The sequence below is a fragment of the Furipterus horrens genome, unplaced genomic scaffold, assembly GCF_987537825.1.
Source record: "Furipterus horrens unplaced genomic scaffold, mFurHor1.1.pri manual_scaffold_13, whole genome shotgun sequence".
NCBI classification, from domain to species: Eukaryota; Metazoa; Chordata; class Mammalia; order Chiroptera; family Furipteridae; genus Furipterus; species Furipterus horrens.
Window position 1 is genome coordinate 7,690,877 of NW_028327183.1, and position 21,788 is coordinate 7,712,664.

Below are 21,788 nucleotides of genomic sequence, written 5' to 3' on the forward strand. Positions count from 1 at the left end.
CTGGTCCCTGTGGCCTTCCAAGTAAGGCCAAGAGGTGTGCTTGGCCCTCCACCCTCCACAGCGTCTCCAAGGCCCCTGCTCAGTCTCACCTCCTTGCCCTTTGGTCCTGTACCAATCAGCCAAGCCTCATGGGAAGGCCACTGAGTGCAGGGCACTGTGCTTGGTGTGCAGATACACGTGGTGATGAGCAAAGCAGACCCACCCCTGCCTGTCCTCAGGCAGCTTGCTCGATTGGATCACACCCAGGCCCCTCTGGCCACCAGAGTGTCGTGCTGTTTCCCTCAATTATCTTCGCACATTCCCTCTTCGGCACCTTTCCTAAACACTTCCCTGATGTGGAGTGCCTGTCCCTCCTTCTCTTGGTGTGAATCCTTCCACTCACAAGGCCCAGCTCACTGGCCTCCGCTTCCAGGCAGTCTTCCAAGTTGGCCAGGAGCATCCTCTCCCGACTCTGGGCCCTGGGCCCTTTATCTTACGTGCAGGACCTGCATGTCCCTATGTGGAGCCAGGCCTTGTTCCTCTAGCCCCACCAGCTCTGAACTCCTGCTACAGCAGGGGCTGCATCTGACCTCTGCCAGACCACAGGGCCCCCCATCCCCCTCCCCGCACAGCCAGGCACACAGCAGGCACTCACTAGAGCACTTGCTGCCCTGTTCGCAAGGCAGCCTGCACAAAACCAGAGCTATGCAGACCTTCTGTTCCTGCTGTTGTCACCCGTTCCCTAGAAGGGACAGGGGAATTTGGGTCCTTCTGGAGAAAAGTTCTGAATCTGTGTCAGGACCAGGGGGACTCAAAACCCAGTCGGGAGTTTCCCCAGCAGTGTGGGCTGGGGCTGGGGCCTCTCCATTAACAAACTGCTACTCATCACTGTAACAGTCCCCTGTCATCCAGCACAGCACAAAGCATTCAGGGACAACTGTGACCGTGGGCAGAAGCCAGGGGGAACAGAGAGGTCAGCAGTCATGTGCCCTCCGCCTCCTCTTAGGCCCCAGGACCTCCCACCTGGACTTCCATATTTTCTCTGGGCCCAAGGCTCTGTCTCTAGGGCAGAGCTCCCCTCCCCCGAGCCAGAGTCTCCAGGGCTCCAGCACCCGTTCTCCTGCCCAGCCTGGCCTCCTCTGGCTCAGCAGGGTAGGGATTGCTGGGTGCTCCTCTGTTGGAGGTGGAGCTTGCCCCACACCTCTGCAGGAAGCTGGTGTCAAACATGAGATGGGCAGGAGGCCCCCCATCCCCACCCCTCCACTGCATGTGCCTGGGGAACAGAAGACATGGTCCAGCCAGACAGGGGGGCGAAGAACAGGCCCAAGCTGCAGCTTGAGGAGTGGGTGGGGCTAGGGGTGGTCTCTGGCAGGTGATGGTGTTACAGAAACAGGGGAGTCCAAAAATCCCCGGAGTTTGCGGCTGGGGGATGGAGAGAAGGAAGCTGCTTTCAGAATGCCTCCACACGCCTGAGGCTGGTGGCTGGTGTCTTTCATTATGCAAAATTGCTTGGATGCTTCCAAGGCCTCAGGTGGATGGGAGGAGTCTTGAACCAGGGGACGGTATGGAAAGCACACAGAGCCTGCGTGGGGTTCTGTGAATGGTCAGAACTGTTGGCAACACCCACTGCGTCAGAGGATGCAGTCAGGGGTATATAGGCAGCTGCGAACACTTTAGGGGGACGGCGCTCTCTGGGGCTGTCTCCCTCGCTGGCGGGTGTTCGCAGGGGTGCTCTGGAGAAGGAGGGGAGATCCACGCGGTTTACAGAAAGAAGACAGTTTGCAAGGAGGCTGAGAATCCTGGCGGTTTTGTGTTGAGAGCTGAAGGGCACCACGGCACAGAAAGGACCTCCCCAATCAGATTGAATGATTGGCAGCCGCTGGTAAAGCTGAACTGTGTGTGGGAAGTAGGGAAACGGTGTTTCTGACCTTCCTAAAACTGGCTAGGTTTGGTGGGGGGAGGTAAGGATATGTGTAACTGTTAAATAAACAATTTTCTTTTCACTCAACTGAAGTATTAAGAGTTGTAATTCTGGCGGCGGGCAATCGGACCCCTAACTAAAGAGCCCGTGGGTTTGTTTTCAATTGGAGCAGCCCAGGGGTTCTATAACAATGGGACCCTAAGAGAAGCAGAGAAATGTGAGGTCCACTAAAGGAGCACCCCATCTTTCTCAGACCTACCATCTTGGTGGGGCCCCTAGGAGAGTTCAAATGTCTCTCCAGGTGATGCATCTGAGGCCTAGAGAGGGTCTGTGAGCTACCTAAGGTCACACAGAGAGGCGGTGAGAGAGGATCCTGCCCACAGGGAAGCTCTGCCATGGACAGGGCCACCCCTCGCCCCCCAGGAACTGAAGCAGCCCCAGCCTCCCAAGGTGGCCCCTGGTCGGGAGGAGGAGCGCCCGGCTCTTGCCTCCCGGGGTCTGCTGCAGTACCATGGTTTCCTCTCACGGGTTCGCTGTGAGGTTACCATCACCATCTGAGGGCCTGCTCCTGCTAGAGTTGGGTTTCAACTAGCAGCACCTGCTGCTGTTATCATCACCAGTCACGGAAACTGAGTAATAGCTTGATGATCAACACAGAGCTGATGGGGAGAAGGCAAAATGCACCTGACACCGCGCTGCTGGGGCGGGGCCATTCCGAGCTGCCCCCAGGCTCCCAGGGCTAGGGTGGCGCCAGGCCTAGGTCCCATGTGTCCAAATCAAAGCCCAGAGCTGCCCTGCTGAGGTGCTGCCCCCCTGGGGGGTGGGCGGGGTCTCTCACCCAATTAAGGGACTCTCCTAATTCGGCCCAGGGGAGCCCTAAGCAGATGACTGACCACTGTCTCGGGTGACCGGCGAGCTGACCCGATGCCGTGATGGTGTGGTCCATGGGCTTAGTGGAAGTCTGCTCGGGGCCCGGCTCAGGTCAGACCCTGACCATGTGTGCGACGCAGACTTGGCTCTGCTGGGAGCCGGAAGCGTCACAGTTTATGCGTCTTTTCGTCCTTTTCTTCAGCCTGGAGTGAGAGGCTGCATGTGGGGGAATGTGCTTCCCAATCAGTACAAATGCAAATGTGGGCTACATGATGATTAAAAACGGTCAGGTTCTGGCCTTCTGTGGCTCAGGGGAAGACCCTGAACTTGAACTTGGGGAAGGGCCCACAGCCAGAGTTGGCTGGGCCTCAGGCCTTCCTCCAGCTGTGATGGAGCTGTGGCCCTCCATGCAGCCGGCCAGTCCCACGAGAAGAGGCCTTCCTGCACCCTGGGCTCCTCTGGGCCCAGGTTAAGCAGCCTTTGTGGGGCCTTGTTTGGCTGTCCTGCTCCCAGGGCACTGTGCACAGGGGAGGCTCAGAGAAAGATGCGCCTCATTTAGGATAAAGCCTTTTGTGTTCTTCTAATAGAGGAACCAAGAAATGTCCCTGCAAAAAGGAGAAGTATGTCATTGCCGTGACCCCTGGACACATACCCCACCTCTGTCCCCAGTTGAGTGCCCACTCTCTGGAAAGCCACAAACATTCCAAGCCTGGACTTCTACTGAATCATCCCAAATTCTTTGAAATCCACTGGTCTAGGGAAGGGTGGGAGGGGTAACAGGTGATGGGAGGCGGAGCAAGAGCCCCAAAGAGTTTAAATAGGTCACCTCCACCCTTGACTCTCATCCTGCCTCCCCTGAGCAGAGGGACAAACACGAAGATTCCTTCTCCTGGGCTCCCGGCACCATGACCCCACTGAAGATGCTGCTGTTGGTCACCCTCATCCTGGGGGCTTTTCTGCGGGGCACCCATGCAGGTGAGAGCAGAGGAGGGGAGGGGCGGGCCCCGAGGCCATCGCAGCGGCACACACACAGCCACAGACACTGTGTCACACCTGCGCTGCCTCTTCCTCTGTAGCTCGGGGGACCAACGTGGGCAGGGAGTGCTGCTCCGACTACTTCAGAGGAACCATCCCTTACAAAAAGCTGGTGTCATGGTACATGACTTCAGACGAGTGTCCCAAGGATGCCATTGTGTAAGTCTGCACCCCGCCCCCTGATCCTGGGAGCTGGGCCTGGGAACGGGCGGACCCTACAGCTCCCAGAAGGGCCACTGGAAAAAGGAAAGGAGAGGGTGGCCTTAGCTGTCCCCTTCATCACCCTGGCCCTGCTTCTATACCCCACACTGCAATGCTGAAAGGCCCAGGCCATGAGGCCCACCCCCTTGGTTGATTTATGGGAACACTGAGGCCCTAAAAGATGGTACAGTCCTATCACACAGGCAGTCACAGGGGGTGTCATCACTTCCCCCGGCCTGGGTCTGTGTACTCCTAGTACCCAGGCTCTAGGTACGCTGGGCAGAATGAGGTGGGGGGGCAGAAGGCCCTATGGCTCTGACTCTCTGGAAGGGTCAGGGTCACTGAGGACAGAGCCTGACATCCCAGACTTCCTCCTCCTGACACTGACTTTAGCAAGTCCTGGTCAGGGCCGGGTGAGGCTGCCCAAGGCTCTGCGGGCCTTCCTGCCCTGACGCCCTGACGGTTTTCTCCCTCTGTGTAGGTTTCTAACTGTCCGGGGCAGATACGTCTGTATGAACCCCGCGGATCCCAGGGTGCAGAAGGCAGTCAAATTATTGTCATAAGTCACCAACTGACATGACCCCAGCATCCAGGAGTCCTGATTTCTCCCTGCACCATTTGGAAACTTCCAGTAGCCTTGCTGTTTACTGATCCAACCCCCAGCTGCCTGAGCCCAGTGGAGGCCCTACAAGGACAAAGAGGACCCCGTCCCCTTTTCCGAACTGGAGCTGTGGCATGGAAGGCTCCCGATTAAAGTCTTTCTCAGTCTGGGTCAGCGTGTTCTGTCCAGCCCAGGTTGTCGCCGCACAGGAAGGGCCCCGAGAGAACACTTGGTCCTTCCCTGTCTAGGTTAGAAAGGGAACTGAGGCTTAGGGGCCCCGGTGAGAGAGGCCAGATGTGGTGGGGCTGAGGGGGGTCCGTGGGAAGAGCAGGGCGGGGGTGGACAAGAGGCTCCGCAGACCCTCTGTGCTGGGCGCCGGCAGGTAGGGGTTCTGGGAAGCAACACGTGGGTTCTCTCTGGTCTCATCTGCCCCCTGAAGTCCCCCAGTCTCCTCCCAGACCAGCCCCTGTGCTCACCTGTGTTCCCCGGCCCTATAAGGGGCTGAGCAAACACCCCCTAAAGCATTGGATCCAATTCCACAGACGTTTCCAGGACCCTCCTTGCAGGGCTCTGCGGAGTGCTGGGGAGCTTCCTGGCCTGGGGGTTCCTGCAGCCCCCTCCCCAACTTGCGCACCTGTCACTCCAGAGCCTTTTGCAAGGCCCAAGTCCCTACCCCAGCCCAACCCCCAGACCAACCCCGGCCGGAGACCTCTGCCTGCTTCCGGCTGCCTGCAGTCCGAGCCTCCTGCCTGGCGTTCAGCCCCGCCCCCGCCACTCCAGTCAGGCCGCCCCAACGCACCCTCCAGCCTCAACCCGAGAACAGCCCACTCGATTCTCATTTCTGCAGATTCCCCCAGCTCTTAGAGGCTGTAGGGCAGCCCACCTCGCGACAGCCCGTTCTCCCATTGATGCCTGTGCGGGTCTATCAGTCCTGACTCCTCCATTAGGTTGGGGGGCTCCGTGAGCCACCCTGGGGACCCCACAGTCTAGCAGCTCAGAAGGGTGGAGGTTATGGACCACCACCCTTAGCTGGAGCCCTAGTGGGCGGGGGATGGGGGTCAGTCTTCAGATTCTAGTTCTGTCTCACTCTCCCGATTGGCCGTCGGCTCGCGGCTTCTCTCTCTAGGATGCTGTCTGGGGACAGAGGAATTTGGTCCTTCTCTTCCCGAGATTTTGTGACCTGTATTGTTTGAGGTTTCTTTCAGACAAAATTTTGCCTCTCGCTGCTCTCTTGTGGTCAATTCTCTCATTGCAGGCCGACCTAGCTCGCTATCCAGTAAGGGCAGGAATAAAACAAGAGTAATAATGAGGCTGGTGAAGGTGATCAGCTGGCTTTTCTGTGACCCCAGGGTCTCCTTGGCCACAGATGGGCTCTTCCCCTGCCTTGATCTCAAGGAATATTCCTCAAACGACTGCCTCAGACCCAGAATCTTAGGGGCACATCTGTCCAAGTTCTTTGTGGAAAAATGTCTGGATCCATGGGGCCCAGTTTGGCAGCTGGGAAGGCGGGCGAGGGGGGTGGGCAGTGGAGGAAAGATGATGGATGATTTCACAAATTTGAGGGGCAGACGTGGAGAAGGAGCCAGCAAAGGAGAGCAAAGATTCCTCACTCTGCAGGCCAGAGCTGGAAAGACTCAGGACATGCATTTATTCCAGTGCTTTGCAAAACTATCTTTAAAGAAGCAAAACCTTTTCCTCCCAGTGAAATCTTCCTCAGAGGCCCAGAGTGTAGACTCTGAGAAGCAGGGCTGCTGTGAGGACTGCGCTGGAGGGAGGGGCCCACGGCACGGGGTGCAGCAGAAGGGACCGGCCACCATGCTCTCCTGCAGAGTCACGTCAGCAAGGAAAGAGGCTTTGTTCTTTCTGGGCCAGTGGGCAGTCTCCTTTTAAGACCCAGGGTTTTACATGTGGGTGTTTCAGGTTTTTGAAAAAAATGCCTTATCAATACAAAATACATAATGTATGTGTAAGGCATATAAGCCGATAATAAACACCTGTATACGCATGTAGTAAGCGCACGCGGACCCACCACAGACCTTAAGAGAAACTTCCTGCCCCTCTGAGGTCCTTATAATCATCCTACCATCAACCTCGAGACAACTACGTCCCTGAATTTGTTGATCATTCTCCTTGATTCCCTTTAGTTGTTACGGGTGTGTATTTACATAATATATATGTATGTACGGTACTTATGTACGTGTAACCCCTAACAATATATTGATGCATCTTACATGTTTTTAAAACTTCTGAACTTTATATAAAAGGTGATAGATGTCACACACACTCTACTGTGACGTGCATTTGTGGCTCCACATCCTGAGATTCTTCCACGCCAACGTGCGTAGCTGCGGTGCCCCCTTTGCCACCGCGGGACAGCGATGCGGCTCACTCATCCATCCCCTTGTTAAGGGCCACGTGGATTAGTCCCAGGATCTTGCGATGGCAAATCGCACTGTGGTCAGCAGTTTTCAGCTTGCTTCCGGTGCGCGTGTCAAAGAATTTCTCTAGGGCAGTGGCTCTCAACCTTGGATGCACTCCCGCGTGAATTACCTGGGAAAGCTTTGCAAAAGGCTGGCACCCTAAGCTTCATGGCAGAAGACTGACTGAGCTGGTCTTTGGAGAGGAGGGGTCCCAAGCATAGATGTTCTTTGTTTTTCAGAAGCTACTCAGATGACTAATATGCAGCCAGTGTTGAAGCGGACACGATACGGTGTAACTGCCCAAACCAAGCCCCCCACCATGGGGAAGAGTTCCCACCTGGCTGTACCTTCAGCAATACCTGGTAACGGTTCCCTGGGTAGCTTTCCCCTCCCCCCACACTACTGGCCGGAGCAGAGTCACAGAGCAAAGCCTCCCTTCTGCCCAACAACCAGAGTGCTTGCTGCACACCAGGCTCCTCTCTGGGACTGGTCCTCCAGCCCCTACCTACCTGCACACCCAGAACCCGTTACGGTGGGTGGGGGGTTTGGTTTTGCAGCTCAAGGAGCAGGCCCGGCCTCACTTGTCCTCCCTCCTCTCCCTCCCGCATGCCAGCTCCGAAGCCCCCGCTTCCAGCTCTTCCCAGCTGTCACATGGCTCCCTTTTGGCCGGCTCCTAACCTCAAGGAAGATGCGGCCTGCTCGGCAGCCCACTCCGCTTACTGCTTTGGAGCGGTTTCAGGGAGAAGGGGGAAGCCCCAACTGTGTGCTGCCAGGTTCCAAGCAAAAGACCGTAGAGAGTTTACCAAAAAATGAAGATTGCCAGCTCCACCCCAGACCTACTGGCTCAGCACGTCCGAGGACAGTGGGCGCCTGCACCTTTAAGGGTGCTCAGGTGATGGGTGGCCGCCAGTCAAGCTCTCACCCAGTGTCCTCAGATGAAATATCTGAGTGGTATCTGAGACTCCTTTTGGCTCTAAAACCTCCCCTCGGAACTACCGTCTTCCCAAGTCACAAGGTGTGAGGACTGGCAGTCCCCACCCACCATGAACTATGCCAAGTGCAGCAGGCAGGACACAGTGTCCTCTCGGCCAGCGGGGGCGGGGACCCAGAATGAGGTCAGCGAGAGCTGGTGGCACTTGCCTGGGGCTCTGCCAAACCCACCCCAGGAAGCTCTCCGGTTTGGGAGCACCTGCCCTCGAACTGCAGGTAGAGACGCTGGCCCGCCACCTTGGCAACTGCAGCAGAAGCAACTCGGAGGCCCAGCATCTCCACAGATACGTGTGTTACCATGAAACCTAGTCTGGGCTGTCACAGCCCCCACAGGCCTAGCGGTTAAAACCAGACATGTACCCTCTCAGGCTCTGAGGGCCAGGACCCCCGGCAATGAGGACGGCCCGGCCCGCACAGGCCCTCGATCCCCCTTGACTGCCACCGAGGTCTGCTCTCAGCTCCCCGGTCCCTGCCCCTGGACCTCTGCAGATGGAGGCGGCCAGCTACCTTGCGGTTCTCCAGTTCTTTTAAAGGACCAGTGCTTACGTCAGGCCCACTCAGGATAATCTCTCCACTGAAGGCCCACCGGGGACTCTACATCCGCCAAATCCCCTCACGTTTGCCCCATGATGGAACCTAACCACAGCAGTGAGGTCCCATCGTGCTCCAAGTCCCGCTCACACTCCAGGGCCGGGCACCCCACAAGGACATGGGGTACTGGGGTCATCTTACAGCTCGGTTGACCACAGGGCCTTTGCAGTCAAACTAGAATCTAGCCACACCTATAACTGAAACCCACCAGCAGGGACAGAATAAGCAGATGCAGAGTCACGTTTCAAGGACTAATACCACAGAACACTTTTATTTATTGGTAAGACATAGAAAATCCAGGTCTTCTGAATCCACACCATCCCCCCAACTATTTGGCAGGATCCATTCCAAGCCTGTGTGGGAGGATAACAAGGAGGAAGGGTCTCCTGCTCAGAGAGTTACTGTGGGTTCAGATTTTTGTCCTGCTTCCTCTACATTCTCATCAACCCAGACCCTTCTAAAGGAGAAGGAGGGGCGCTGGTTCCTGAGTGCAGGGCCAGCCCCATCTGTGTGTGACACTAAGTCTCTCCAAAAACAGAGTTCTGTGTTCAAGCTGAGCTCGGGGGCTGCATCAGACGTCTCTCACACATGTACCCCTCTTCACAGCGGAAACGTGGAAGTGCACAAGTTTAATAGGAACTGCACATTAACAGAAGACACTACGAGGGCCGGGTGGGGTGTGGAGGCACTCTGGCTGTGATCACAGCCGCCTAGGACCCCACTGGTGCCCTGAGGTCCTCAGACACGTGATTCACATCACCGGAACCACGTGCTGAGCAAACCGCCAACTCCGGGAGACACGCAGTGGCACCTGCTGAGCGCAGAGGAGGGGCAGGGCCCTCTCTGTCACAGAGTGTTGATACGCGAGGAGTCTGCGCTCGGGGCGTCATGGCAGCATGGTGACACTGGGAGGGTGGCGTCTTCAGCACGCATTCCGTTTCCCTAACACTAGGCGAGGAAACCGGCCCGCCCAGGGTAACGGGTGCCCCATGACGCCTTGGTCCTGGATCCACAGCAGCACTATACACCCCTGCACCCCACAGCCAGCTTCACCCTGCCTATTAAGCACCCTCCCCGCGAATGGGTTTCCGACAGAGTGAGCAAACGCAGAGATGGGATCTGAGGGACAGGAGTCGGCGGAGGAGCAGATGTGTCCCGCCTAGGCGTCGTTGAGACTGCTGTTGCTCAGGAGCACCTGCTCCCCCGGCTTGAAGGCCGGCATCCCGAGGTAGGGGCAGCTGGCACAGCGGAAGGCGTCGCCCAGGTAGCACTGTTGAGAGAAGAGACAATCACACCAGGCTTATCGCAGAGACACGGGACGGGAGAACGGGAGCCCAAATTTCATAATATGGCCACAGTGGCCTGAAGGAAATGGCTGGGTGCGTCTGTAGGTCCAACGGGGACCCAGACGTGAGTTTTCAGATCTCCGGTTCCATGAAAACAACAGTCTAGAGACGCTCCTTAGGGGACTGTATTTCTATATTCTCAGCAGTTCAATCACAGCCCACTTGTCCAAACAGCTGAATAGCCTTCGACCCACCAGGAAGTAGGGAGAGAGGGACAAAACTAAGAAATGAGTCCCCCACCTGGCCATGAGCATGCTAACCCTCTCCCCCATTATGACCCACCCGCATGTTCTCACACATCTGCCTCCTATTAAATATCGGGGCAGTATACTCCTCACAGCTGGAGCTGATCTGTGCGTAATTTAGGATGATGTGCGATACCACTGGGAGTTTGGGGAATATTGAGTAATGATATTTACGTTTCCACAAGCCGACTTGGGTTGGGAGCTCATCTGGTCCCTGGACTTCTCTTTTTCCAGTTCTTCGGCAAGGCCACACGTGCTGAGGGAATCAGAAGCTGATGAGGGAGACTGGCCACCACCCAGACACTCCAAATCCCAGACAGTGCTGAAATGTGCTCTAAGACTTTTCTCTTTACACCAGCGTCTTAACTGAAACGCCTATGGGGCCAGGCAGACGAGATCAATGCGAGAGCTGCTTAGGGAGGCCGCGAGAGCGGCGGGGAACGAGACCTGCGGGGAGATGCTCTGCCTATGGAGGGCAGCCGCCCCCGAGCATTCAACTCTCCCCTCCACGCCCTGCGACCAGCCGAGGACGCTCATTTCACCGGGCAGCACAGTGTCCGGCTCTGCTCTGCTCTGAGGGGACAGCGTAGGGTGCGGTGAGCTCAGAGCTGCATACGGACAGCACCCACTCCCTGACCGTGCATTCCTGCCAGTCATCCAGTCCCTGCAGCACATGACAGCCCTGCCAGGTCTTCCAACAGTGGCATGTCCTTGGTTTCCTAGAACTCACTCAGGACTCTTCCTACTGACTTCCCGGAAGCCGCTCTTACGGAGTCTCAAAGAAGCCAGACCACAAGACCCTGCTGACCGCGCCCTTCCCTGGGAGCCTCCACAGACATGGAGAACCGACCTCCCCTTGCCGGGACTTACTACTCAGCTCTTCACGGCTAAATAATACACTGTCTGCAGAGTCGCATGCAGTTGCTTAAATTATCAAAAAAGCCAAGAATGACTGATACAAATTTGGGTTGATAACCCCTTGTGGGGAAGAGGGAGCAAGATGCAGCCGAGAAAGGGCGCAGACGTGACTGCTGAGGTACCAGTAACGTTTCACAATGGAGCGTTATGTTTTCATTCGAGTGCTGCAATTCCTTGAGGGTCAGAAGCCTCTGGAAGCAGCATGCCAATTCTGCTTTTGCGAGCCCTTACCAGTTCTTGCAGGCCTTCCTCTTTTTCCCTTCCCCACACGCAGGAGCCCGCAGAGAAGCTGGGTCTGGCTTCTTCAAGTCTTCTGGGGCCAGCAGCTCGTCTGAGTCAATGAGATCCTGGAGAGCGTTCGAAGCAGTTAGTGACCCAGTCACGGTCTCTGCCACCAAGAAGCCGAGGTGGTCACAGGGAAGATGGCAGGTTTATGCCGTCCGTGTCAGGAAGGCACCCCCATCCTGTGTGGGCTGACCCTCATGTTCAAGCTGCCCACCACGGGGAATTAAATGTGCACAGAAGGCGCACCAGGTCATAAGGGACAGGAACTGACTTATAACGAACAGGTTAGGTGTGTGTGTTGGGGGGGCAGGAAGAGCAAAGAAGTGTTCTACAGGGTGGGGCAGACATGGGTTTACAGTTGTGGGTAGATGACACAGTTTATTTTTATGTTATAAATTATCAAATCATTTTCCATACAGATTACTGTAAACCTACGTCTGCCCCACCCTTTATATGAAGGGCTGTCAGGTGAAAAGGGGAATAAAATATTTACTCCATAATTCCAGAGAAAAGGGCCAATAATGACACATACATGATGTACTTCCTTGATAAACGTGTGGGCAGTGTGTCTGCAGTTCTATGAGGGCAGCTCCACAGCGGAGTCTGCCTGCCGCTGTAACGTGGGCAGCTGTAGAATGAAGGCTTTACTGCAGAAGCACTGATCAATGATGGAGAAGTTATTGCTTTGAAGACAATGAGTGTTCGTTGACTTGCCCAAAGGAGCCAAGAAAAATAGTTCAGCTGACAAACTTTCAGGTTTGCGCATGCCCACAAGAGTTCTTACTGTATCACGTGAAGTATGGGGAAGAGATGCTGTAAAGAAATTTAAAAGGCCACTACTAGGGAGGTTCCTTCTAATTCAAAAACGCCAGTGACAGGCTCAGCCATAATGCTGGGTTTTCACACCTATGAGTCCGGAGAGAGGAACCCCCCCACCACCCCGAGCTCCACACGTTCACACCTCGAGTGGGGCTAAGGGACCGCGGCGGAGGGACCCCAGCGCCGACTCACCGCGCTCTCATCCTCCATGTCATTGGCTGAGAGGGTCCAGAGTTTGACAGCCGCAGGGTCCACAGCAGGCTTCGCTGAGTCCAACCAACGAAAGAAAAAAAGAGCTCTACAAAGAAGCCCTCAACAAACTACAGGCAAACCGAGGTGCTTTTTAATGAGACTGCAGAGAACGTACTAGACTGAGAGCCAGAGGACCTGGGTTCAAGGTCTGGCTCTAGCGTCAACAAGAGGCATGACCGTGGGCCAGCCACCGTGATAGTAACAGAAGCCACCACTGGTTAGGCACCTGCTCTGTACCAGACACTACAGGACGCACTTTACATGCGTATCTAATTTAATCCTGCTAACAACCTTACGAGGTAAGTATCTGTCATCCAATTTTATAGATGAGAAAACAGATTTAGATATTTAGGCCACTTAGGAAAAGCCATAAATGCAATTCTGCCTAATGCTTTTATTTCCACTCCTGCTGCCTTCCCTTCCTGATCTCAGTCCCCATCCCGGAACGCGGGGCTAACGGTGCTCCCTGCACCTGCTGCAGGCGACGCAAGGTTAGATGAGAGCGTGCCACAGGGCCCCGCGGAGCGCACGGCCTCAGCCTCACATAACCTGCTACACACGAGGACACCAGCTCTAGGGCTGCCAGGGGTGGCGCAGTGCGGACGAACAGCAGACACAGGCCTCAGACCCCCCGAGTCTCTCTGCAGGCCGGGACAGTGAAAGGAAGGGAGGGATGGGGGAACGGGCTAAGAGCACCTCTAGAGATCACTGCACACTCCAGCCTCCCACAGACGTTGTCCCCGCCCATCCTGACTATGAACCCAAAGGTCAGGACTCCCAAGGATTTCTTGAAGACACAGGCTGGACAGTTAAAATGGAGCAGTGTGAACATCCCGATAAATGTTTGCATATCTTGCAGCTGGGAAACTTCTCTCAATTCAGGCATTAAAACAGGGACAGAAAATGCAAAGCAGGGTAAGGGAGTATAATTTTCTGAGCAGAAGAAATATTTTTTACAAGTGTCTCAGGATCCTCAAAGTCAGAAAAGCTGAATTTCCTGGCACAAAAGTAAAGGACACATGGGAAGAAAAGCAGGACACTCTTACCCACCATGACCACCCCCAGGAGGTCTTTGGGGCATAAATGTCAAAATTCTGGGGCCTGGAAAGACTTCATTACCTAAACTCTGTGACTCAGGCCTTCAAACTCAGGAAGCCCCAGTGCCTGACAGGGCAAAAGGGGCTGAACTAGGTACTATCTCTGCATTACTTCAGTTTGGGATCCGAAAATGCCCAGGAAAAGAGCACACTAAGCATTCCTGCACTTGGGAATGGCAGAAATTAAGGAAGGACTAACCTCACTCATATCTCTGGCTCAAATTCTAATGTGTCCTTCCAGGCCTATTCAGAAGAATGTCCAGTCTTACCTGTAGGAGAAGACTTCTTAGCAATGGAGAGCTTAAGTTGACTAGAAGAACCCACTTCAAAGTTGGGTTTTTTGCCTGTGATTTGCACAGTGAGCAAGCTGTCACCATCGTAACCCAGGTGTTCTTGGACAGACTGTCTCTCCTCGGGGCTCAAGGACTCCCGCTGCAGCTGGAATTCAAGACACCCAAAGGATTAGGGCTCCCTCCTACGAAGTGATGCTCCGTGTCCACCTACACAGGCCTCGGCCACAAACTGGCGGGATGTTACGACGCAGAGGGTCACAGCAGGAGACCGCAGGCATCACCCTGTGCCTCACAGCAGTTCCTCGCTGCTCAGAACCCTGCAGTGTAACTTCTGTCTACACTTTTACTTTGATCCTATCCCTTGAAAAATTTTAAAACTTACTAAACACCTATTAGGCATGAGGCACTGTGTGAGTCATTGTGGGTTGTGGTAATTATTATACAGACGTGTCAGCCATGGTCTTGTTGAACAGGACCCGAGCCTACAGCGGGGACAGTAAAATGTGTATCCTCAGAGGCAAAGAGCCACGGGGGGCAGGGAAATGCTGCTCTGCTCCTTGGGAAGTAGCAGCTGACAGTAAAAGCAGGAGAGCAGGTGGGGGTGCCGTGTCACTAAAACAATCCTAACCTGTGTGTCTAACAACCACAGAAGAGTTAGATATCATGGCCCACCTGCAGCACCGAATACCGTCCCGTCATTAGTAAGAACCAGGGGTCCTACACTGAGATGGATAAACGTCCAAAAAGCTAGAGACTGAACAATGTATACGTATGACCTCATTTACATTAAGAAATGATGTGCGTATAGTCCCACGAGGCTGTGTGTGTATATACGTACTTGCAAATACATTTTTAAAAGTCTGAATAGCCACACACACAAAAATGTACTGGTGGATTCCTCTGGGGTGGGAAGTGTGGACGAGGAGTGGGATGTCATTTTATATTTAATATTCTTCAGTATCAACTGAATTTTTATAAGCATCTCTTCTTTCAGAGTAACAAACAGAAAGCCTTGAACGAAAAAGAAACATAACGGATGGGCAAGAATAAATGAAGGCCCTTGGTCATGTAGCCAATCTGTGGTATCATGGCTGTCATGAAATAACTTACCTCTCACACAAGAAAAATTCAACATTCAAGGACAATATAGAAATACAAACACCTCTATTTAATGAAAATAATTCCATGGAACTGTCACAAATGGGATTTCCACCTCCCACCAACTCCCTGAGGATAATCCAGGGTTACCTACCCTTGGCCCCAGGGTTTGCGTCCATCCAGAGACCAGCGCTGTGTTCTGCTCTGAGCCTCAGCGGTCAGCACCACTGGTCCTGACACCAGAATCTGCCCCAGCCCCATAGTCCTGGCTGAACCTCTCCAAAGGAGATTTGTCCCAGAGGCTTTATTCTTGAGGCGTCATGTATCCCATAGGCAAAGCACTTCTAACTTATTTCCTAGTCCAAGCGACCTGATCACCTCACCTTCAAGGCTGCTACTTCTCCCTGATTCTCTTTGTATCGTCTGGCAGAGATACAGGGATCAGTGACCCAAAGTCTAAGCTCCCAGCAAAGACAGTGGTCTACCAACATACCTCTTTTACTTCCACCAGACCGGAAAGAGTGAGGGCCGAACACAGTTTAGATGCCGTCTTCACTTTGCTATTGTCAACTGCCAAGAGGAAAACCCCAATCAATAGCTTTATAGGCCAAACTATAAATAGGAAAAATAATATAGGCTCTATCTCAGCAGGCATTTAAACAATAATAACCTTTTATGTTTAATGTGTATATAGTTTAATTGATGGTATTTTCATTTGACTTGGTTATTCAAAATCCTCTTACCAATGCTCTTACGTCTTATATTACAATTCCATTATTATTGTTTCTTATCGTGCTCTGCTTCATGGAAATACCTAACCTTCCAGGGTTGTTAGATAACGACTGAGAAAGGCGTGCAGAAACTCTAAAGGAACAAGTACTGTATTCTCTCTTTATAGTTCTGACAAAAGACTCCATGCTTAGTCACCCAAGGTTACATTCCCAGCACAGAACACCGGAATGTGCTATACATACCAAGAGTATATATTTCTATATAAACATTTTTATACATTTCAAAGTGCTTTCATTTCTACTACCTTATTTGAATAACTCAGCACGTTTTGATGGAAAGTCTAGTAAAAAATGCTACAATCCAGAACCGACGAACTTCTTGACACTTTACCATCTGAACAAAAAAGAGAGCTTTTCAGTTCTTGGATTCTATCACTAGTTTCCCGTGAGTCGATAATCACATCATCTTCCCAGATTTCCAGTCACTATTTTTCAGGGAGGTCTCGAGGACCCTTCGCCTCGCTCCCCCATAGTAACATCCTACACACTCCTAGCACGATATGAAGACTGGGAAGCTGACGTAGGCCACAGAGCTGATCCAAACTTCACCAGTTTCACATGCACTCGTGTGTGTGCGCGTGGTTCTATGCAATGTTAGCACACATGTGGATTAGTGTAAGCACTACCACAGTCAAGATACAGAACGTTCCATGACCCCCCCTTCACAGCCTCACACAGGCCTCCCCTGGCGAGCACTAACTTGCTCTCCATCATCTGTAGCGGTGCTATTTCAAGAACGTCACATGAAAGTAATCAGATGGCAGGTAACCTTTTGAGACTGGCTTTTTCTCTCGCCATGACTCCCTTGAGATTCATCCGAGTTGCTGCACATATGAAGTCTGCCCCTTTTTTACTGTTGCCTAGTTTTTCATGGTACAGACACAGCAGTTTAACTACTCACCTGTTGAACGACACAGCTATTTTCAGATAGGTAGTTTCCTTCTACTTTACTTCCTAATGGGCCAAAGATGACAATTTCTTCGGATGTGTTGCTTTAGATTTTTATAATAATTTATCTCTAAGGAGAAGGTTCAGATATAGGAATATTGATCTCCAAATGACATTTGCTCAGAGAGATGCAGCGAAATAACCTCAAGATTCAACCCGGTTAAAGCCTAGTCTTTCAAATGAGGATGTCCTTACCTGCAGCTGTCTCTACTGGCTCTTTCAGAAAAAGACATCCTCCAGGCCGAAGGATCCGGGCCATCTCGGCCAAAATCTCAGCACTGTGCAGAGTGGTGCTTCCAGGAATTACACCCGATAAAATCACATCAAAGCTAGATTCTTTGTGGGCAGCTGGGAAGAAGGAAGATGCTATCAGCAATCACCTGGACCCCAGAGGCAATCTCCCAAGCCCCCACAAAGGCTACAGGCCTGGCCCTGTGGAATGCACACCCCCCTGCTCAGCAAATGCTATTAGACCACCGTTGCTAGCCAGAGGGTAAATGACGCTGCTGCCCTGCTCTCCCTCAGTCTTACTAAGTTCTTATCCTTTAATGTGCTCAGGGAAAGAAGTCATAAAGGGAGCTGGATGAAGAGTAAGCTTTAAAAAATAAGCATGGAGTACCTAATAAGAAACAAGAGCATGCTTACACAAATCACCCACAGCACTCCTGCGTCCACTATATCCCAACTGAAAACAACACGGGGACTGGCCATGATCATGTACCACCCAAAACAAAAACTCAGTTATCAAGGAACGACAGAAGTGCAGCGCTCCCTTCGAAACAGGCCCACTTGCCCCCGCCCCCACCCTGTAAAGACATCCCGGGTAGGTACTTACATTGCAACAGCTGGTCGACGTTTTCCACAGACACTCGGCCCTCGCTGCCGGTGAGCGCCTGCAGCTTGTCCACCAGATCTTTCAGAGCCTCCGTCGGGGAGGACTTATCCCAGACCACCGCCACAAAGTGGCCCGCTGAGATCCCGAAGTCCGCCATTCCTGCAGGGCTGTGGACCTAAACGCCACGGGCCAGAGGAGGGTCAACACTGAGCTGCGACAAAAGCGCAATTTCATCCATAAGGCACCAGCGAGTATGATTAGAACCACCAACCTAATTCTGACCGGGGAATGATGAGCACATTAGAAAATCATTATGTCCATAGGAGAGTCTGAATAAACGAACTCATCATCCTTGGTGAGCATCCCGACTTGGCAGTCAAGTAAAGAGATTGAAAGCGAAAGATTATTTTCTCTTTGCTATGACACAACTTGGCTTGACCAGAATACAAAACACACAGGACATTAATCAGGCAGAAGTATGACTCAGCAAGGAAGGCAAATAAATTGGTAGATACAACCCAACCACGGCTTATTTTTTAAAGAGACAAGTTATTAAAATTAGGAAATTGAACATTTTCTATTCCATCAAAATACGGTCAATGAACCAGTGATCAATAGCATATACCATGTCTTTAACATTTGATATCAGCCAGGCTGTTCAAAACACTTTCCATACATTATCTCCACTGAACTAGGTATTAATCCCATTTTACAGCTAGGAAGCTGAGGCCAATGGCTTTGCCCCGTCGCACAACCAGGAAGTGCTGTGTGGATAAAGTAAGAGCTGGGGTTTGAATCTAAGTCCGCGTAACTGAGTGTACAGCCCTTGCTTTCAAGCTTCGGAAACTTCCCCCTGTGGGTCAACTCTCTCTCTCACTTGATACTCAGATGCGTATAGAATGTGCCCACAAGGAAATCAGGTCAGGAGATAGCACCCTGCTCAGTCCTCCTTTCTTTCTTAAACATTAATGCCACACTTTCCAACTTAACGTGGCTCTCGTAAGTGCCGTAAAGACAGAAGCTGTGGAGGGGACACCAAGCATGAATGGGTCTCCTGCAGAGGGGGCTAAGCGACCGTTGTGCCACCACAGACACTATGGGACTGGATTTAAGCCACGTCCACTACACTCTTCCTCCTTTAAAAATGGTGACTTCAAATGACTTGTTCTTCTGCCTATGAAACACGCGCAGGGTCGCCAGTCAGCCTTCAGTACTACAGGACTTTGCTTTTGTTGATCATTTCCTCAAGGGGTAACTATAGGTTTTCTTTTCTGGAGCAAAACGAAAACTCCTTAGTCTTCTGGATGCAGATCCACGTGCATCTCCCACCTTTCCAAAGTGAACCCCACCTCGTTCTGTGAAACACCTTTGTACGTTCTCAATACCCTGCCTTCTACCTAGCTCCTTCCGTGCGGAATGCACACCCTTTCTATCCTGACCTGATCACAAGTCCCAGTAAAAGGATGACAAATGTTATCCAACGATCAGGATTCCTTAGTCATTGAATTATCGTTTTCAAATCCCTAAAATATGCACAATCACAAAATTAAAACTGAAGCTTTCTACTGTCACATGATACTGAGAAAGAAGCCTTGCAAATCTAAGGTGAGCAACACAGGGTCAAGCTCACGTTTAAGCAGCAGCCAGGGAAGATGGGAAGATGGATTGCTGGGTATGTAGTTATAAGAAACAAATGATCTGCTTCTAGAATGATGCTGAACCAGGCTCTCCTTTGGGACACTAAAGAGACAACAGGCTCCCTGCCCAACAGTGACTACCACAACCTTGCACTGTACTCAAAGAAAAATCCTCATGAAAGAACCAAGGGGCCAAAGGTTACGTATTAGCTACAGAAAAACAAAAACCCAGTCATCTGGACCTTTTCACCAACCTTTATGGAGGCGGAGCATTACAGAGCACAGGTTTTGAATACAGATAACCTGGGGTTCTATCTACCATTAGATTTTCTAGTTAATAGCTACGTGACATGAGTCAGTTATTAGCCTCCCCCTTTTCTTATCAATAAAGGAGGGATGACAATTTCACATTTCCAAGGCTGCAGTAAGAAATAAATGGGATGATAAATATGCAAGTCACTCAGCAGAGCCTAGCACACAAAGCTCGATGAAATAACGTTCTAGAAACAACTCTGAGGCTCCACTTCTTGAAGGCCGGGAGAAATGTCAAGCCTTTTTTTCACTGTCGGAATTACCCAGACTCAGAGCCGCCCTTCACGACCTCTTATCCAGCGCTCCAGTGGGACTGTGTCAGTAAAGCACAGCAATGCAAAACTCTTCACCTTCCATATCCCCCCAAACCACTCCTCTATGGCAAGAGGGAGCTCATAAAATACATGTAGTAAACATTAACCCTCAAAAAAAAAAAAAAATAGACACAGTCACCACTTCCGCTCAGCATTTCCCTAATGCAATGGGATATTTAAATATCTAAAAGCCAAAGTGTGAGGTTTTTCAGAATCAGAATTTTATTGTTTTCAATCTGTCTTTTAAAAAAAACCACACACACACAAGGAAAAACTGCCTGGCACTCAGGTCAACATACTTAGAAGTGTGACTCAGAGCCCAGTTTCATAACTACAAAGAGGTGGAGAAGTCATTGTCACGTCACTGGACGTGTGTGTTGGGCACCTCTCCATCCCTGACTGCTGCACACACGTGCCCCAGCTCTTCCGGGGTGAGAACAACTTCTGCAGACACAGTTGTTTATTTGTAAGGCACCCAGTAAACACCAAATCTTGAGGCATTTGTCTCCTCTCAAGGATGAACGGGGCCAAAAGAAAAAAACCTAAGCTTGACATTTGGGGATCAGTTCAAACCAAAACACAACTCCTTTTAAGTCAGGTGCATAAAAAAATCTGAGAATCCTGACAGTTATCAGAAAAGTTTAATTAAAATGAACCGACGGAAGCTTATGCACACACACACACGCACACACGCACAGAGGAAAGGAAGGTGATAATCAGCAAGGAAACAGCAACGGAAAAGAAATGAAAGACTGTCACCAATCAGGTGTGTGTCAAGAATTAAGGGTTTCAGAAGGGATATCCAAGTGCTAGAATTTCCACAGAAAGGGCTCATGTGAAGACAAGTGCACAGAACTCAGAAAAGAAAAAAGAAAAATAGAAAAGAACCCTCCTGGATAGATGAGCAGCGCTTTATCAAAATCCAGAGATATTGACATGAAACGTCAACATCTGGGGAGTGCTGGCTTAGGGGGGCTTCCCCGACACATGCAGGGGAGCGCAAAACGATCTGAAAAGACTAGCGTTGGTCCGGGGCATGCAAAACAGATACAGAGACACGGGTCAAACCGCACACACAAAATTTACAGAGCGACATGCTTAGCTCCCGTCATCCCCAACCCTAAAACCATTTACATCTCTTCCCACTAACAGGAAGCCTTCCCCGACGAGAGCTCTGCATTTACATTTGTGGAGGCTAGTCCGTGACCTTCCAGAGTCACCTCGAGCTTGGCACTCAGTATCCAAACGCACGCTACCAGACTTTTCTAAATTTGCAGATCCGACAAATCACCGGGGGGCGTTTGTTAAAATAAGGCAGCCGGACTCAAATGTCCTGAAATCAGCTCTCCAGGCGACACACCCGAGTATCCGACTTACTAACAAGCATCCTATGGGGTTCTTCCTATCTGGCAAGTTCGGGAAATAATTTGACTACAGCAACTCAAAACCCTTGAAAGTTCGGAAAAGTCACTGGCTCAAAATGACAACCTGGAGCTTCCCCTAACGACCGAAACGTCCCAGTTTGAGGAGAGGGACCGAGGCCCAAGGTCACAGCCGCTGGCTACAGACACAAGCGGGGTCTCAGATCCAGGTCTCCGGACCCTCGCTCGGGGTTCTTCCCCTTGAGCGCGCTGTCCCCGGAGCCTCAGGCTGCCCAGGGGCCTGAGACGAGGCCCCCCAGAAAGGACAAGGGGCCACAGCGCCAGGAGCCCGGGGCAGACTAAACCGGTCCGGCCCCTCACACCGGTTCTCTGGACAAAAACACGCCGCGGTCCCCAGGGACGTGGCCACGGTTAGGTCCCCACCAAGGGTGGAGAGAGGCTGCGGACCAGGGTGGATCAGGACGGAACCGATGGCGCAAGTCGGATTCTTGGGGAACGCGGACCGCGCTTACCTGGTTCTCAGCACTGGCTCTCAGTTTCTCCGCAGCTGCCGGCTCCGCGCCTAGCACCTCTCGCGAGAGGACGAGGAGGATCACGCGACGCGGGGA

At 52.1% G+C, this 21,788-nt stretch overlaps 2 protein-coding genes across 2 annotated transcripts; one reads left to right on the forward strand and one right to left on the reverse strand.

Moving 5' to 3' along the window:
- The first annotated feature begins 3,592 nt into the window (after window positions 1–3,592).
- CCL17 (C-C motif chemokine ligand 17) lies at window positions 3,593–4,776 on the forward strand. Its single transcript, XM_090260099.1, has 3 exons — window positions 3,593–3,745; window positions 3,847–3,964; window positions 4,488–4,776. The coding sequence occupies exons 1-3, from the start codon at window positions 3,676–3,678 to the stop codon at window positions 4,567–4,569; spliced, it is 270 nt and encodes an 89-aa protein (XP_090116225.1). The 5' UTR covers window positions 3,593–3,675; the 3' UTR covers window positions 4,570–4,776.
- Window positions 4,777–9,764: 4,988 nt separating this feature from the next.
- Window positions 9,765–21,773, reverse strand: CIAPIN1 (cytokine induced apoptosis inhibitor 1). The gene is made up of 9 exons (XM_090261111.1): window positions 21,693–21,773; window positions 17,536–17,710; window positions 16,896–17,048; window positions 15,455–15,531; window positions 13,840–14,008; window positions 12,414–12,487; window positions 11,349–11,464; window positions 10,374–10,455; window positions 9,765–9,878 (listed from the first exon to the last, which is right to left on the reverse strand). The coding sequence occupies exons 2-9, from the start codon at window positions 17,690–17,692 to the stop codon at window positions 9,768–9,770; spliced, it is 939 nt and encodes a 312-aa protein (XP_090117237.1). The 5' UTR covers window positions 17,693–17,710; window positions 21,693–21,773; the 3' UTR covers window positions 9,765–9,767.
- Window positions 21,774–21,788: the final 15 nt, after the last annotated feature.